The 17,038-nt window shown below is 37.7% G+C and overlaps 1 protein-coding gene and 1 long non-coding RNA gene across 3 annotated transcripts; both read left to right on the plus strand.

Annotated features, from left to right (window-relative positions):
• Positions 1-611: 611 nt before the first annotated feature.
• Positions 612-9,506, plus strand: LOC104591105 (uncharacterized). 2 transcript variants are annotated; one of them, XR_016076505.1, is made up of 11 exons: positions 617-1,038; positions 1,159-1,414; positions 1,604-1,756; positions 6,584-6,657; positions 6,805-6,881; positions 6,968-7,033; positions 7,282-7,642; positions 7,725-7,801; positions 7,907-8,021; positions 8,107-8,197; positions 9,371-9,506. It is a non-coding gene; the product is annotated as an uncharacterized LOC104591105 (long non-coding RNA). The 2 variants fall into 2 exon arrangements; XR_016076504.1 differs by having other exon boundaries at positions 612-1,038; positions 1,159-1,756.
• Positions 9,507-12,008: 2,502 nt separating this feature from the next.
• LOC104591199 (polygalacturonase-like) lies at positions 12,009-13,692 on the plus strand. Its single transcript, XM_088900319.1, has 4 exons — positions 12,009-12,443; positions 12,716-13,005; positions 13,117-13,345; positions 13,474-13,692. The coding sequence occupies exons 1-4, from the start codon at positions 12,009-12,011 to the stop codon at positions 13,690-13,692; spliced, it is 1,173 nt and encodes a 390-aa protein (XP_088756445.1).
• The last annotated feature ends 3,346 nt before the right edge of the window (positions 13,693-17,038 follow it).

The following is a 17,038-nucleotide window of genomic DNA, read 5'->3' on the forward strand; positions in this document are numbered from 1 at the left end:
GAACAACACAACAATAAGGGACCCCTACATCAAATTAAATGAATATATGAAACCGACTAACGAATAGCGCCCGTGCCCTAATGGATAAGGCGTCTGACTTCTAATCAGGCGATTGTGGGTTCGAGTCCCACCGGGGCGTGTGTTGATGAATGATTGCTTCTTTTGTCTGTCCTAAATCCGAAGGCTCTCTCGACTCTCGTTAGAACGAAACTATTTATAAAATTCACTGATACTTTTTTGAACTGTTATAAGTAGTGGCAACACACACACACACGCTGCAAACCTGACTCTCGTGTCTGGCTTGATAGCTTGGGTAATAGCCCAATTGATCAAGGTATTCTTGAATTTCTTCATGGAGTGGCGGACTCTCTATTTCATTTTCACGTGTGTTTGGGTTTTAGTCTCATTGTCATGTATGATGATGCAATTGGAGTCCGGCGCCACGCTGGGACTGGGATGCGAGCAGAGGTCCTTATTAATATGAACTCATTTAGGACTTGTTTCAAGGGAATCTTATCAGTCAAAGAAAGCTCAAGGAACTACTTGGTCACACCCCATCACAGCTCCTTTACTGGAGCTCTCCTTGTCTCATTTAGTAATTCTGGTGGCCTTCTTCACTCTATAATACTTGTTGGCGGATCATGGCAAAGTATATCCATGAACAAACCTTGGTTGTTGTAAGGTAGTCTTGGTCTGTAAATTGCTAAAGTTATTAATTTGTCTGTTAGGCAACATAGAGATGTGAACCCTACATTGGAATATTGACCCTAGAGAATTTATCACTACACTACAAGAAAAACGATGTAAGGAGGACCGCCGCTATAAAGAGAGATAAGGTGGCGTTCTTTTATAGACCGCCGGCTACAAAACTAAAATTAAACCAAAAAAAAAAGAAACTTGGTGGCGGTCTTTATAACTGGCATGGCGGTTTTTACACTTGGACGGAACTTGAACCGGTCTAAATAACATTTCAACACTCCCGCCCTCAACCAAAATAGCTTGTTGCAGAACCTTTGTAAATAGTGGCAGCGATGAAGGGTAATCTCTCTCTCTCTCTCTCTCTCTCTCTCTTTCTGTCTCTGTCTCTCTCTCAATCTTCTTGTTCTTCTTCACATTTTTGCGGTTGATTCAATTTGTTTGTGATTTCTCCCATTTCAGGGCATAATGTGGTGAAGGGAGACATACATAGTTAAGGTACACTACAGGAAAATAGAATAGTAGCGGCAGTTTTATAATTGGTAGAAAGGTGATTGCCGCTAGAGAAGAAGAGCGAAAGATCCCCAGTTTTCCTTCCCTCGCTTCTTCCTCTTATATTTTATTTCTCATTTCTTTATCCCACCCTTTCTCTCTCTCTCTCTCTCTTAATCTACTTTGTACCACTGGACGACATCCAAATGGCAACAACATCCGGCAAGTAAGTTTCTCTCTCTCCCTCTCTTCGATCTGTCCGATTAGGTTTCTCTCTTCTCCACCATACAACGCCAACTAAAGATTCATCGTACCACAACATGATATGTGTCGACGAGGTTCAATAATAGATCGATATTTTAGCCATTCAATCCTATATCATCAATAGTGCCAAAATCGTTTTCTTAATGAGCAGCCATAGCCGAGGCCATGGAAGGGCATGACCAACACCTGTGTGGGATTTGTTGTTGAAGCATCCTCAGTTCATTCAGGTTTTGCTATCTTCGAATTGATCTTCAATAATTGAGGTTGCTACAAGTATGACGATTTTGACACTTAATCAATTGAGGTATGGGCCTACAATTTTGTTCTGGAATTTTGTGGATTTCATTTGGTTTCTTCTTTCCAAGCCTTCTTTCAATTGTTTATTTTGTATTTTGTCTTGTTTTTTTTTTTTATAATTTGATAATAATTTAGTGGATTTTTAAAAGTTTCAGCTTCCATATAACATCTACTGTTAGCTTGTCAAAACAAAATAAATAATTAGAAGCAAGAGTTTCAATGGTTCAAAACTCGTTTTAGTGGGTCAAAACTCTCGTACACGAAAACCACATATATCTAGGGTATCAACATTTTGAACCTTGCTCTTAAATTTTCTAACTAAGTTCATGACATGGTTGCTATTGTTTTGGGTACTATTAGGGCTGAAAGAAAATCACTATTCTTATCTATTTAAATTAAGCAAACTTGCAAGGGTTTTCCTTGATGCAATCTATTTGCAGCAACGATTCTCATATAGTATATACAATCAGCTGGAGAAAGTGTTGTAAACCAAAAGATCATAGAGCCGAAAGGGATTGTATTGTGTGAAGAGCAATTAGTCCAAGTCTGTACGTTGTATTATTGAATGCTTGAATGAAAGTGGACGTACTTCACACAAGAAGAAATTGCTTTCTACTTTTAGCCTTTACTGTGTTAATGTTTTGCACCCGTTGTTCATGAGATTGGTTTGAATGTGGTTCTGTATTCTGATTCATAATGATTAGATGTTTTTTCCTAGGAAATTTGACTCCATTAACAAATGCTTATATATTTTGCATATCTGCTGCCTTTTAAATCCATTTCATATTTTCTTTGTCCCTCGTTTTAATCTAAAATATAGGTAGAACTGCACAAAAACCGATAATAATGAGTATTTCCTGTAATTATTTGTTTGAGAACTTCATCTAAACGATGGCATGAGCATCTCTTCACTGGTTCCTGGTTACATCAATTGAGAATTGTGAAGAGTGGGCTCTTGGTGTTATAGATTGTAATGACTATAGGTTTGAGGCTTAAAGGTTAATCAGGTCAAGATTTGATGGGAACATCTATAATATACCTGAATCATCCATCGCTAGTATGGTAGCACAGGGGAAGTTTCTTGCTATCTTGGAAGTCTGATGGCGGAAATTTCCTTTGTGTGAGCAGAATTTTAAATCTACCCTACCTTTAAAAGCTTGGCTGCATGGATGACATGGAAACGGGAACCAAAATCTGGTGCATTTCTGGGATCCTGACTGGGCCAGATGAAGAAACAAGATTGATCTATCATTCTATTGAAAAGTATATTATTAAAATAGTCCATAATTTGTTGAATATTAACATCATGAATTTATTAAAGAAGGAAATGACAATTTATAGGAAAAATGGCATTCATTGTGTATTTTGGAAAGAACGGCTAGATAACAAAAGTAGCAAACTCAAGCAATGACAATGTGGTTTGGCTGAGTGAATTGATATAAAACTCAAAGAAGAAACTTTTTTTAGGGGTTTCATTAAAACGTGGGCTTGACTACTATTCTAGGTTATAATTACTCAATGTTGTTGCTCTTGGCTATTAGGGTTCTTAGGATGGGGTGGACTGGATACAGAGCTAACCTCTGGCATTTTAATACAGAGTTGTCCAGATTAAAACTTGCATCCTCATACTGTTAGTCTGAGATTTTACCTCATGTCAAGCAATAGAGACCAGATCTACTAGAAACAAGCTGATACACCAATTCAGAGATCAATACGTTAATTTTTTTTCCTTACATTCAATCAGACTCCAAATGCAAATCTCTGATTTGGTGTATCAGCAACTATTACACATCTTGTTGTTTCTAGCATATCTAGACCCATAGAAACTTCAGAGCTTGATTGTATAAATGAAATTGATGGCACCAAATTACTCTTTTAGCTAAAAGGTACTCAGTTGCACTAATAAATACAAATACTATCTCCTTTCATGGTTTGGAGAAGTAAATACATTTGTTTCTGTTGATTTTATGTATGTTCAATGTTTATTGTAAATTATAGTATATGTTTTCTTTTCTTCCTCATCTCTCTCTTCCTTCAACTTGTCGTAACAGCCTAATTTGTGTACCGTCCGAGAACAATTGGTACGTTTTTTCTTCACAGTTCACACCGGAGCTGCTTCCTGACTCTTTGTGTTCCTTTTATCAATAAAACCCATAAAAAGAACTATTAAATGGTGGGAAAAGACTTTGGTACTAACCCAGATGTACTTTTTGTCTTTTTTGAACTCTGAAATCTGGGGTGTTCAAATGGAATGGTTTGAATGAGTTTTTTTCTTTTTTCCAACTTGCAGGGGTGTCAGGCAAGGGGATCCACTTTCACCCTTCCTTTTTACCTTAGTAGCTGATGTGATTAGTAGGATAATTACTAAGGCTGACAGCGAAGATGCCATTAGGGGTTGGAGAATAGGGAGACACCAAGTCCCCGTCACCCACCTTCAGTTTGTAGATGACCTAATGATTTTTTGTGAAGGAGGTATTAGTGAAAAGGTAGCAAACCTAAAGGAGATAATAAAAGGATTTGAAAGTGTCTCTAATTTGAGAATAAATCTGGAAAAGAGCTGCATAGCGGGTATAAATTTGGAGGTAGGGGATGTCGAGGCTATTGCGGAATGTCTTGAGTGTTCCACCTCTACTTGGCCTATGTCATATTTAGGGCTTCCTTTAGGGGTAAATCCTAGGGAGAGTAGATTTTGGACCCCAGTGATAGAAAAGTTTGAGAAGAGATTAGCCTCATGGAAGAGGAACTATATCTCTTTAGGAGGGAGAATTACCCTAATAAGAGCTACCTTGGCTAACTTACCTACCTATTATTTGTCTGTCTTTAGGATACCGGTTAGGGAAGCCAGGAAACTGGAGAAGTTGATGAGAGACTTCTTATGGGAGCTGGGACAAGAAAAAAAGGATCACTTGGTTAATTGGGAAATTGTGTGCAGAAGTAAAGAAGAGGGGGGCTTGGGAATTGGGAGGGTAATTAGAAAGAATCAAGCTCTGTTAGGGAAATGGTTGTGGAGATGGCCTTTGGAAAGAGAGAGATTGTGGCATGAGGTGGTGGGAAGCATTCATGGGAGGTCAGAGAACGGATGGGATGCTAGTGTATCGAGGCAAGCTAACCTAGCAGCACCGTGGAAGGCTATTCACAACACCCTTCCTCAATTCCTCAATTTTATCAGGTATGAAGTTTGTTCTGGCAACTCTGTTCTTTTTTGGAAGGATATTTGGGTAGGAGACTCACCGTTAAAGGACTTGTTCCCTTCGCTTTTTTCTATTTCTTTGTACAAAAACGAGGTGGTCTCAAAATTTGTTTCACCTTTGGGAACACCCTTAGATCCTACTTGGGATTTTGGGTTTCGTAGAGGACTTAGGGATGCTGAAATTGAGTCTCTTTCTATTTTGCTTGGTTGTCTTAATCAGGTTTGTTTGGATCCCTCCAAGCCAGATAAGAGAGTTTGGACTCCTAGGCCCATTGGAACTTTCTCTTGTGCTTCTTTCTTCAAGTCCATCTCTCAACTTTCTTCTCACCAACCCTTTCCGTCTAAAGAAATTTGGTGCAGGACAGTCCCCCCAAAAATTATGGCTTTTTGTTGGGAGGTATTCCATGGGAAAGTAAACACTTTAGACAACCTACAAAAGAGAAGACCTTTTCTCTGTATTTCTCCTAATTGGTGTATCCTCTGTAGAGCTCACGGTGAGGATTGTTACCATCTACTAGTATCTTGTCTTTTTTCTACAGACCTTTGGGCTTGGCTACTTTCGTTGTTTGGGGGTAGTTGGAGTCTACCAGCAGAAGTTCACATGCTCTTCAACCATTCTACCTTTTATTGGCCTACAAAAATAGGGAGAATTATGTGGAGATGTGCTCGTGCTGCTTTGACTTGGACTCTTTGGGAAGAAAGGAATCTCAGAATTTTTCAAGACAAGGAAAGGAACAGCGAAGATTTGAAAGACTGTGTGTTAAACAGGGCAATACATTGGCTGAAGACCTTGGAAACCTTCCATCAATTCTCCTTTAATGACCTTTGGAGAAATTGGTCAGCAGTAGCAAGGTGCTCATCTTTAAAGGACAAATCAATTACAAGCTAGTCTCCTCCACCCGAAGGCTCAATAAAGTTGAACTTTGATGGAAGCAGCATGGGTAATCCAGGATTATCCGGAGTGGGGGGTGCTTTGAGAAATGAGAAGGGAGAGATTTTGTTGCTCTACTCAGGTCCCTTGGGAATTGGGAACTCCATCAGGGCAGAACTCTTAATAATCGAGGGGGATTCCAAAGTGGTGGTGGGTTGGTTAAAAAATTCTGAAGAGGCTATGTGGCGATACAAGAATGAAATGAAGAAATTTAGTTGGTTGACAAGGAATATGTTGGTCACTGTACAGTGGGTGGGGAGATCAGCAAATACTTTGTCAGATGTGTTAGCTAAGCAAGGGGTAAATAGGGAAGAATTATTTTGGGCTCAGTTGTGATTATTGTTTTTCTTTCCTAGTTTACTTGTAAGACTCAAGGAGGGGCTGCAGCTCGTGCCTCTCGTTGGGATGATGTATGAACTCACTCTAAAGTTGCTTCTGAATCAATAAACTTATTATTATTCATCAAAAAAAAAAAGAGTTTTTTCTTTGATCAGATCTAGGTTTCGATCCCGGCATCTGTAGGTTATGGGGTCCATCATGCTGCAAGTATACTGCTCTGGATATAGAAGTTCTCAAGTAAAGAAGGAAAATGAAAACTTATTGGTTAAAAAAATTAATAATTAATAATTATTATTTGAGATGTTGCACACTTTCGGGATTTTCTGTCTATGAGATTTTATGAATAACAATTATTACTTACCTTTCTGGTGTAGGGTCAAGATGGGTTGATTTGGAGATGGATTTGAATGATAAGTCTAAAGTAGAGAATGATGACTTTATTGATATGGTAATCTCTTTCTCTTCTTTGTAAATTCTCTAGTAATATCCTTAGTTCACAAGATTTTAGCCTGTAAAAGTAGCAGTGTTAATAAGAATTCTGTGTGAGAAAAGGTTAGTTAGTCAAAGATCTAAGTGGATGCTTTTTATATTCAAGGTTTTAATGATCACCAAATGGCCAAGCTAAAAAAGAGCAAGGCATTCACACTGGAAAGGGAGAGGGAGATCAGACAGGTAGAAGGAAACTCTGCACTAGCTCTGGCCTGGTTGGTCTGTGAAACTTTGTGCTATTCTTTTAATTAACTGAAATTTATTCACAGGTTGTGGAATCAGTGAATGAGCTTGCTCAAATTATGAAGGATCTCTCAGTCCTTGTGATAGACCAGGTTAGATGCTCCATCTCTCTTTATCAACAATGAACTTTCCTATAGGGTGGTTAATCCAAATTATTTCTCTAAGCAGGGTACCATTGTTGACTGGATAGACTATAACATCCAAACACCTCAAGTTGTTCTTTGACCTTGTAATTCTACCTATAGAGATAGAGAGATGGGGACAACAATGATGACAACAATATTAGATGCATGTCATATTTTTCATGCACTAGATGATTGAAAGAATTTGTTGGATGCAGTGCACAGCTTGCCTTACCAATGCCGGAAGAGAAGGGTCTAGTAATTTCAACTGCACCCATAGTAGCTGATCAAACGCCACATGTGCGTACCAATCCAGTTCTACTACCTCCACCAGTGCCAAGCCCAGTATCAGGAGCAACCTCTGAAACCTATGATTGTGAACCCATTATTGAAGTACCGGCAACACCAGAACATGAATGTAAAGAAATAACAGAAAGTGATATTGAGGATGCTTTTTCTGAGGATCCTGATGAAATTCAAGTTATCAAACTCAATATTGAAGAGTTCAAGCTCAACTTGCAGAAATACATAGAAGAGAATTGAATAAGGGAATGCATTTTAGTAGCTATAATGATATAAGTATGTAATTAGTTAAGTTGATACTTGAATATTTTATGACAGATAATAATTCTCTTAGACTGAAAGTTTTCTTCTGATTTAGGTTTGTGGACTGAAGTGGTCTTACGATAACTGCGAGCTAGCATATGGAGGAAATGATAGTGAAGCGAGTGATTAATTGTACTTCCTGGTTCTTAGGATGCTTACTGGCATCTCTTCATGTGATAATTTACTATGGCAATGGAAAATTGTAATTTTTAAACCTGCCTTCTTTTCTCTATGCAGCTTTTTGTTTGGAATCAACATTCCACACAGCCTGTGCTTAAATTCTGCGAGCACACTGCAGCAGTAAAAGCAATTCCATGGTCCCCACATCTCCATGGATAAACAGTAGTAATTGGTAAATATATTAGACCCCAACAAAAATTACATCACAAAAAGTTTAAAATGTGTTTTTATTTCTCTTTTTGTTCTCTTTCATGCAGTGTTGATATTATGTGCTTTAAACGAGGGCTTTTACTACTGTCATACACCACCCCTTCATTGCCGGCTAGCATCATGTATTTTTCTCTCCTTGTAAGTGTTGTACACTCAAACCCCGAAGCATCTGCTATCTGCCTTTGAATGTGATTAGCTACATCATAACTAGATCTTCCCCTGGTGCATGTTAGCTGTCTAGGAACCTTCCCAAGAAACTGAACCTGGTAACTAGGGTTTGGGTTTATGAAGAAGAATATGTGGTCCAAGAACTTGAACCCACTTACTGTCGTCCCATAGAGCATGCTCACATGCAGTCATTGCTACAGGAACATCAACCAATTCAGCAAACAGAGAGCTGAACCTCAGTAGGTATGGCTCCCTACATGTGGTTCCTTCAGGGCAAACCACCAGATCACCTTCAGTCAACAGCCTTTCCATGGTCTTCCCATCTTGTGGTCTATCTCGTATCAGCCTTACTGTTCTTATAGGGGCAATTATCTCAGACATCCTGCTTAGGCTGTATGCTACGGCAGTGACTGGCTTGCATAGTGAGGAATACAGGATCTAAGAGGGTTCTATGGCCATTTTTGAGCACTTCCATTGAATCAGAGATCTCTGCTCTATAAACATAGAACCTACTCATAGAAAGGAAGAAAAGTTCAGAAGGCTCAGTACTCCAATGAATGCATAGTAGTAATCCAAATGAGACGCATTGAGGTTATTCATAATCCATCCTTTATGATGGCCACCCTTCTTGGAGACGTGAGACACAGTGGTCAGAAGAACAGAACTAAGGAAATTTCCAAGTATGGAGTACAAAGCATTTACTGCAGGAACACTTGATGAATTTGTAGAGATAACTTCTAGAGAGCCAGGTATTTTCAGCATGATTATAGTACGCAGACCTTATTTTCTCCCTTTTGTCATACAATCCATCCCAAACCGAGACCATAAACTAGAATAGGTTTTCTTTTTGTCATAAGCTAGAATAGTTGATCTCCTAATTGGGGACTACTTTTCAGATTCTCTTGAAAGATTCCTATATAAGTATGCATGATTCATATTAGTTGGCTTGGCCTTGCATTGTTTCTTTCTTAACAAGTCAAGATAACTAATTTCTCATTTTAATCCTGGTCTTAATTAAATTAACTAAAAATTTCCACCACTAATTGCTTAGAATTCAGCCCATGTAAATTTTAGTTACTATTCCTATCTTTATAGTTAAAATACTTAAATATAATTCTAATATTTATATGTTTTGATTTGCAGGTTCAACCAATATGTTAAGTGGATTTGCATTGGAAGATGTGCTTCATTATTAGAGAATTTGATTATTTTTTTAAGTTATTGTACTATTTATATGTCAATTGGATATTGTATTTGAACAATGTCGTTTGGATATTTTAATATATAATCTTTGAATTAATAGATTTCATTTTAAATTGTTTCATCAAATGGTTTTGCTGTATTAAACAGGTATGAAAATGCTAGATTAATAAAAAATTCAGGTACCGCAAAAATGCTGCAATTAAGTGGGCATATGCATTTTTTTTGAAAAAAATAGGTATATGCCGGAGGTCATGTCCGCTAGGTTAGCCATCAACATGACCAAAAAATATTAGAATAAATCTAGTATAAATAAAAAATGAAAAAAAAAAGATCTAAGCCGGCGGTCATGAAACTGCCGGTTTAGCTACAAACAACACATAAGGTGGCGGTCATGTTCGGACTGCCTAAGAACACGACAGAGCATGACAGAAATCTAAGGCGGTGGTCTTTTGGTATCTAAGCCGCCTGATTAATGCTAAGCCGGCGGCTTGGTGTGACCACTTCTCCAGAGCAATTTGAACCGGCCACCTAAGGCGGCGGTCTTGACCTAAGCTGGCAGAGATTTAGGGGGCGGGCTGAAGACCGCCGCCTTAGATTAAAGCCGGCGGTCGTAAACTAATTTTATTGTAGTGCTAATTGGATTACAGAATACAGATCATTCAACCAAGTACATACGGTAGCTACAAATGAAGGTTTATGGTGTACAATCTTTACTAGTACTTTATATTAATGAAAGTTTATGGTTTGGATTAAAAAAGTCGAAGTATAACAGAGAGTCAAAACCAACATTCTCTGCTTTGAACTTCAGAACTCATCCTATTCACTATGGACAGCCATTTACATCTATTCATATAAACTTATTTTGTTCAAACATATCCTATTATTAGTTGTGGAAATTGTTGAGAAACAACTTCTCCGTTAGAGCACCCATTTATGAAATCGTTTTCCCTTTGTTTTTTAACAATCAATAGGATAACAATCCCTATAATATTAACCCATGTGAAGCAGTTGACTTAGAAAGCCATCAGGTGCTCCCTTACCCTACTTTTTGATATAAGCCATAAAAAGCCCAATATATAAGTGATTGCCATGTAATTGTGGTTGCTTAAATTAAACCCAATTAGTTGAATAATATTGTAGAATCGAATATATAGCTGCTTGAAGCTAGATAAGTTCACCCCAGAACATTCACCATCATCACCATCATTCACAGGATACATCCATACTCTCAGCAAGGAAGAGGCCATAAGGTTTGCTCCAGTTTAGACTTATAAATTTAGATGCTTAATTAGATACCAAATTATAGACCATGTCTATATGAATGTGAAGAACGCAAAAAATATTGACTATTAATTCATCTCGATCATATATATGTTGCATTTGACAATGTTTTCAACAAATAGGTACCTTTGTTCTAGGGCCACAGCTTAGGTGGGCTCAACCTGTGGGCCCGAGTTTTTGGGCTTCAAGCTGGGCCTTGGTTAGAGAACTCAGGTAGCTCTAGCTAGCTTGATTTGAGCCTGGCCTGACCCAAATTGAGATCTCCCAAATAAATACATACAGGAAAAAAATAACTTTATATATGTGTGTGTTGTGTGTGTGTTTTGTGGTTGATATAAATTTTTTGGTAAGTAGATTTCAGTATCAAATTCAATAGGAAAATGGTGTCAATTTAATTAATGTAATAATGCCTTCAATCACAAAACTCTAGACTGCAGTTACATATTGGTGGATGCAAAAAAAAGTACAATTTGCCTTGTATGAAGATGAACAATACAAAATCCAAATACAAATGCAAATGCAAATTTATTGTTCATATTGGATCCAATGGTGGGCTACTAAATAACTATTTAATGATGGTTTTTGTTCAACTCACGTGGCCAGCCTATTTCTTTCTTTCTCCTCCTAATTAATTAAGCAAGTTCTTTGCCAGCCTACTTCAAGAGGAAAATTAAATAGAACTGAAAGCATAAATGAGATTGAAATTAATTGCTAATTAATCTCCATATTGATTAATTTGCATAATTATCAACCCACCAAGATAAAAAAAAAAACTTGGGGCTGTTTGAGATTCCCAAATTTGTCTATATTTCGGATCAGATTCAGATTTAAGATTTCATTAGTTCGATCGGATTCAGATTAACCCAACCTGATTGCAGCCCCTAAGTGCATCTAATGCTGGATTACACTTAGTTTGTATATTTGGTTATTCGATAATTGAATTAAAATATAATTAGTAATAATAAAAGGAAATGCGATAAAAGCACAGCATATACAAACTTATGCAAGTGGCAAATTAAGATTTATAAGCTGCATCTCCTCATCTTGCGCTCAAAGCTTCCTATACGTGTAGACATTCATGAATCATGACTCAATTGCTTTTCCTTTTCAATTTATTTTTCCTTCATTAATATCAATTATATACAATATAATTGCTTTGGATTTCAATTTTCAAACCCCAATTGAATCCTATAAATAACCCCCCCCCCCCCCCCCCCAAAACATCAATAGCTTCTTCAATCAACCGTTAACTCCAAATTCTCTATTTCTAGTCTCTACCCTTCCCTCGACAAAAACAATGGTGAACCCCATAATTCCAATTCTTTCATTCTTCTTCTTTGTTGCATTCCATCCTTCACCAGTATATGCAATCTACAATGTGGTCAGGCTGGGAGCCATGCCAGATGGCAAGACAGATTCAACCCAAGCGTTCCTCAGTGCATGGGCAGCGGCTTGCAGCTCAGTCAGCCCGGCCATGATCTATGTGCCGCCGGGAAGATATTCTCTGAAGCAAGCAACCTTTGGTGGGAATTGCAAGAACACCGACATCATGATACGTATCGACGGGACTCTCGTCGCCCCATCGGACTACACTGTCCTGGGCAGTGCCGGAACCTGGATTAGGTTTGAGGGTGTGAGTGGTGTTACAGTCAATGGAGGAACACTTGATGGGCAAGGCAGCGCTCTGTGGGCTTGCAAGGCTGTGAGCAAGGGTTGCCCAGCAGGAGCTACGGTAGGTTAAATTAAGCAGTAAATCAAAACAACCAAATCAATATTGCATCCAAATGCAAAATTAAAGCTTTAACTACTGGGGGCACAAATTAAGCAGTAAATATATATATATATATATATACTTTTTCCATTGTTTATACATTGTTTAATACTATGTTCCTTGGTAAAAGAAAACTGCGATTTCCAGTCCCCAATGTCCACTATTCACTTGCAAGCAACTAGAGCTTGACCTGCCTGACCAGATGATTTTGTCTATATCAACCATGCATGCAGACTCTAACCATTGTGAACTCAAAGAACATTGTCATCAATGGATTATCATCTGTAAACAGCCAGATGTTCCACATTGTGATCAATGGCTGTGAAAATGTCTTCATCCAAGGAGTGATGGTCACAGCCTCAGCAAACAGCCCTAACACCGACGGGATCCATGTGCAACTGTCGACGGGCATCACCATCATGAGCTCCGGCATCAAGACCGGCGACGACTGTATATCGATTGGGCCTGGTACAACAAACTTGTGGATCGAGCATGTTGCATGTGGGCCTGGACATGGTATCAGGTTAGCTTTGTTAATCAGTAAGGGCTGGTGTATACTTGTTAATTACCTTGGTATATTATGAATGAACTCGATCAAGTGAGGTTGACGTGTGCATGGGTTTGTATGCTGCAGCATTGGGAGCCTTGCCAAGGACCTCGAAGAAGAGGGCGTTCAGAATGTGACAGTTAAAACTGCTATCTTCAATGGTACTCAAAATGGGCTCAGGATTAAGTCATGGGGAAGGGACAGCCGTGGATTTGTTAAAGATGTCCTCTTTACAAACATCGTCATGAAGAATGTATACAACCCAATTATAATTGATCAGAACTATTGCCCTCGAAGAGAAAACTGCCCTGATCAGGTACATCACTGCCCCATCACCTAACAGCTAGCCTAAGGAACCCTTAGGCGCTTGTCATTGGGCCTATATATAGGCCCAAAAATTCATTTAAGTTTCAAAGCTTTCTAATCAACGTTTTAATTTTACAGGTTTCAGGGGTGAAAATCAGTAATGTGACATATAAGGATATCCAAGGAACATCTGCAACACAAGTGGCTTTGAAATTTGACTGTAGCCCCAAGAATCCATGTGAAGGGATCAGATTGGATGATGTAAAGCTTACTTATCTCAATCAAACGGCACAATCATCTTGCACCAATGCAAGTGGAGTGGCCTATGGTTTAGTTGACCCAACAAGCTGTTTTTAGAAGAAAAGTAATATTTTGTTGTTTTTCCATTTTCCCATACACAAAATTTGGATTTGTAGTGGTTATCCATTTCTCATTTTTATTTTAAATTATTTTTTGACCCCAAGGTTTGTAATTTTGATTTTCCTTTTCTAGGATTGAATTACAGAGTTTTTTTTGTTTTTTTTTGGGTGCAAATTGATAGAGGTAATGGGGTTTTATTTTTGTCCTTTTGTGATTTAAGGGCCAGATCAACGGTGGAAACTCCTTTGATGGTCATCATTAAATGGATGTGCGATATCCTATAGCTTGAGAATTGAAGTGTCAATTAATTAGACCTCTTCCTCCTCCTTCTCCTTGGGCAAAAGTTAGGCTCAGGTTGACCTACCACTTACCATTCTTACTCTCCTAAGGCTCAGTTGACCTAAATTAATGTCACTCATCTAATATGTCACACACTCACATGTGAAGTGTGTCTTGAAGTAGAAGGATAGGCAGGTGGGAGTAGGGTATGTCTCTTACCTTTTTATTGTTTTCTCATCTTTCTTTTATTTATTCATTTGGGGCAGGGTGGTTAGAGACAAGTTTGGTTTGGAAGGTTGTTAAGTAACAAATTAAAAACAAGAGATATATTATGTATAGAGATGCATGGACTGATTAATATTTCTGTCATAAATTTGGACAATTAAACATCACCCCATTTCATTAATTAGTAAAATTTCAGAATATCTATTTGGAAGAAATGTAAAAGGAAACACATATCACAGAAGGCATTAATTCATAATATTCAAAAGCAAAGAGGGGAGTTTGGTAAGGGGTAACTACATTGAGAATATTTTCAATTTGGGTGCCGTATTTCTTTGGATTTCAGCCAATTTCTAGTCACATCAATAGAATTATAGTCCTATAAATAACTCCCCACCCCCAAACCGCTATTTCATCTGATCTCTTTCACTCTCTCTCAACCAAAATCCAAAATGCTGAAGGTCCTAACTTTTCTTCTCTCACTCTTCTTGGCCGTTTTCTCCCCGACTATAGAATTAAGTCATGGGGAAGGCCCAGGTATGGGTTTGTAAAAGGGATCGTTTTCAAAGACGTCATCATGAAGAATGTCCAAAACCCTATTGTAATCGACCAGAATTACTGTCCTCGATGAGCTCATGACTTGGGCTTCATATTGGGCCTCCAGGCCCATCATTTCACATGACGGACGGGGCTTTACTTCTCTATTAACAAATCCAGGCCCAAACCTTGAATCTGGCCCTTATATAAAGTCTAAAGCCCAGGCCCAAACCTAAGCTCGGTTTGGAGCTGGACTTATTTGAAAAATCCCAAATTCAGCCTGAAAATAATCGGACCTGGTGCTTGGAGTTCAATCCCAAGCCTGTGTGGCCTAAAACTATGTCCAATCCCAATATAAATGGGCCAGGTAAGGCTAGCCCATTGGGATACCTGGCCCATGAACAGGTCTAATAACTGATTCATTCCAAAACTCTTGTCACCATTAAAATTATAAAAGAAAAAAAAAAAATTTGCAGGTTTCAGGTGTAAAAATCAGTGAAGTAACTACAAAAAGCATCCAAGGAACGCCGGCAACACAAGTCGCAGTGAGATTCAAATGTAGTTGGAAGAATCCATGCAGCGGGATCAAATTGGAAGATGTAAAGCTAACTTATCAGAACCAACCAGCAGAATCATCTTGTGCCAATGCAGGCGGATCGGCTTATGGTTTGGTCGAACCAACCAGCTGTCAATAGGAGAGAGATCATGCTAGTTAGTTTTGGAGCTAACCCCATAAATCCACAATCCTACTAATATGGTTGTCTGTATTGTATTTTATGAACTCAAGTTTTGTGTGGTCCAATGAAGGAACATCAACTAATTAGGGTTTGAGAATTCATATATTAACCCAGCTACAAAGTGCTACCAACCAAATTCCATGATATCTTCATAGATATAAGACTTGAAATTAGTCTTCAAAATGCAAAGTTAGTCTAATTTTGTATTTTTATCAGACTTATTTGGTTATGATGGATACAAATACGAATTTCAAGACTGAAATTTATCTTTACCAAATGCAGCCTAAGATTTTTATATTCAATCAAATTTCAATCAGGTTGTGCACATAAATTAGAGTACATCAAGTTAAAGTGTTATTAATCACAACTGTTGATGTGCATACAAACTTGTATATAGTATTTATGAAGTAGAAAGATTCTTCTCCCACTCTTATAATAAGATTGAATTAATAGGATCAACTACCTAGTTGTTTAACCAACCTTTATAATTAAATCCCATTATTGTATGGATACATTAATTTCATTGTGAATAGTAGAACCAAAGAATAGGAACTGTACAAATTACCAATAACATTGATTAAGTATGTATTTGGTTCGACTTACATTTTTTCATTCAACGTTTGTATTTTATTTATTTATAAAACCGAAAAAGATAATAATTACAATCGTTTATGACAACTAGATTCCACATCAGCATAACAGTGAAAAAACACCTATCTGTTTATGGAACCTTTAAAAAATAACTTTCCTAAACGGTACGCATGCGCAAAAACCGAAGTCCACTTTTACCATTCTCAATGCATACGGAAGAACAAGAGAGGGAAACTATTGAAGTACCACCTATATAACAACATTTATTGAATAAACGCCCATGGGACCAAGCACACCGTAAATAAGAGAAGAAGCTATTTAGGGGAAGTAGCCATAGAAATGGTGGAGCCCACTATTTATTTATTATTTTTATTTAATATTTTTTCTAGTATGGATAAAATTTCTTATGTCCGAAAATATAGAATCAGAAAGAGATGCATTCATTCATAGATACCTAGCTAGTAGGACACATACAACATAAATGTATTTATTCTTTGACTTTTGTAACATTACGTTCTGTATTTGTATAATAAATGCTGGGTTTTAATCAATCAAAAAGATCTCCTGTAGGCACACTAGTCCTTTATGTGGCCTAAAGGAATAGTGTGACCACCTTAATATTTACAAGCGAAAAAAGAGGTACAAAAAAAAAGGCAAAAGATGGGCAAGGTTCTTAAAAATGCCCAGCCCATCTCAGTTACATTTTCAGGCCCAACTATTCATTAGAGGCCTGAACATACAATCTTGGTTTCTATGCCACCTTAATTAATTAATAAGGTTCGGTTTGGAAGGAGTACAAATATAAATACAAGGTTTTGCATTTTATATATTTATATTTGTACTACTTCCAAACTGAAATTAAAGAAATTGTTAAACACAAATCTCCATTACTATTTCGTATATATTGTTAATAAAAAAGAAGCCCCCCAATTCACCTTATAATTAGTTTAATAGTGTCTATAGTTCTTAGTAAAGTA

Source organism: Nelumbo nucifera, chromosome 1, assembly GCF_055504915.1.
Source record: "Nelumbo nucifera cultivar China Antique chromosome 1, China Antique-T2T, whole genome shotgun sequence".
NCBI classification, from domain to species: Eukaryota; Viridiplantae; Streptophyta; class Magnoliopsida; order Proteales; family Nelumbonaceae; genus Nelumbo; species Nelumbo nucifera.

Bases quoted from the DNA above. Each gene is read 5' to 3' on its own strand.
- LOC104591199 (XM_088900319.1), top strand. From the start codon at position 12,009: ATGGTGAACCCCATAATTCCAATTCTTTCATTCTTCTTCTTTGTTGCA. The intron at 12,444-12,715 runs GTAGGTTAAATT...CCATGCATGCAG, and splicing joins GTTGCCCAGCAGGAGCTACG to ACTCTAACCATTGTGAACTC. The intron at 13,346-13,473 runs GTACATCACTGC...TTAATTTTACAG, and splicing joins GAGAAAACTGCCCTGATCAG to GTTTCAGGGGTGAAAATCAG.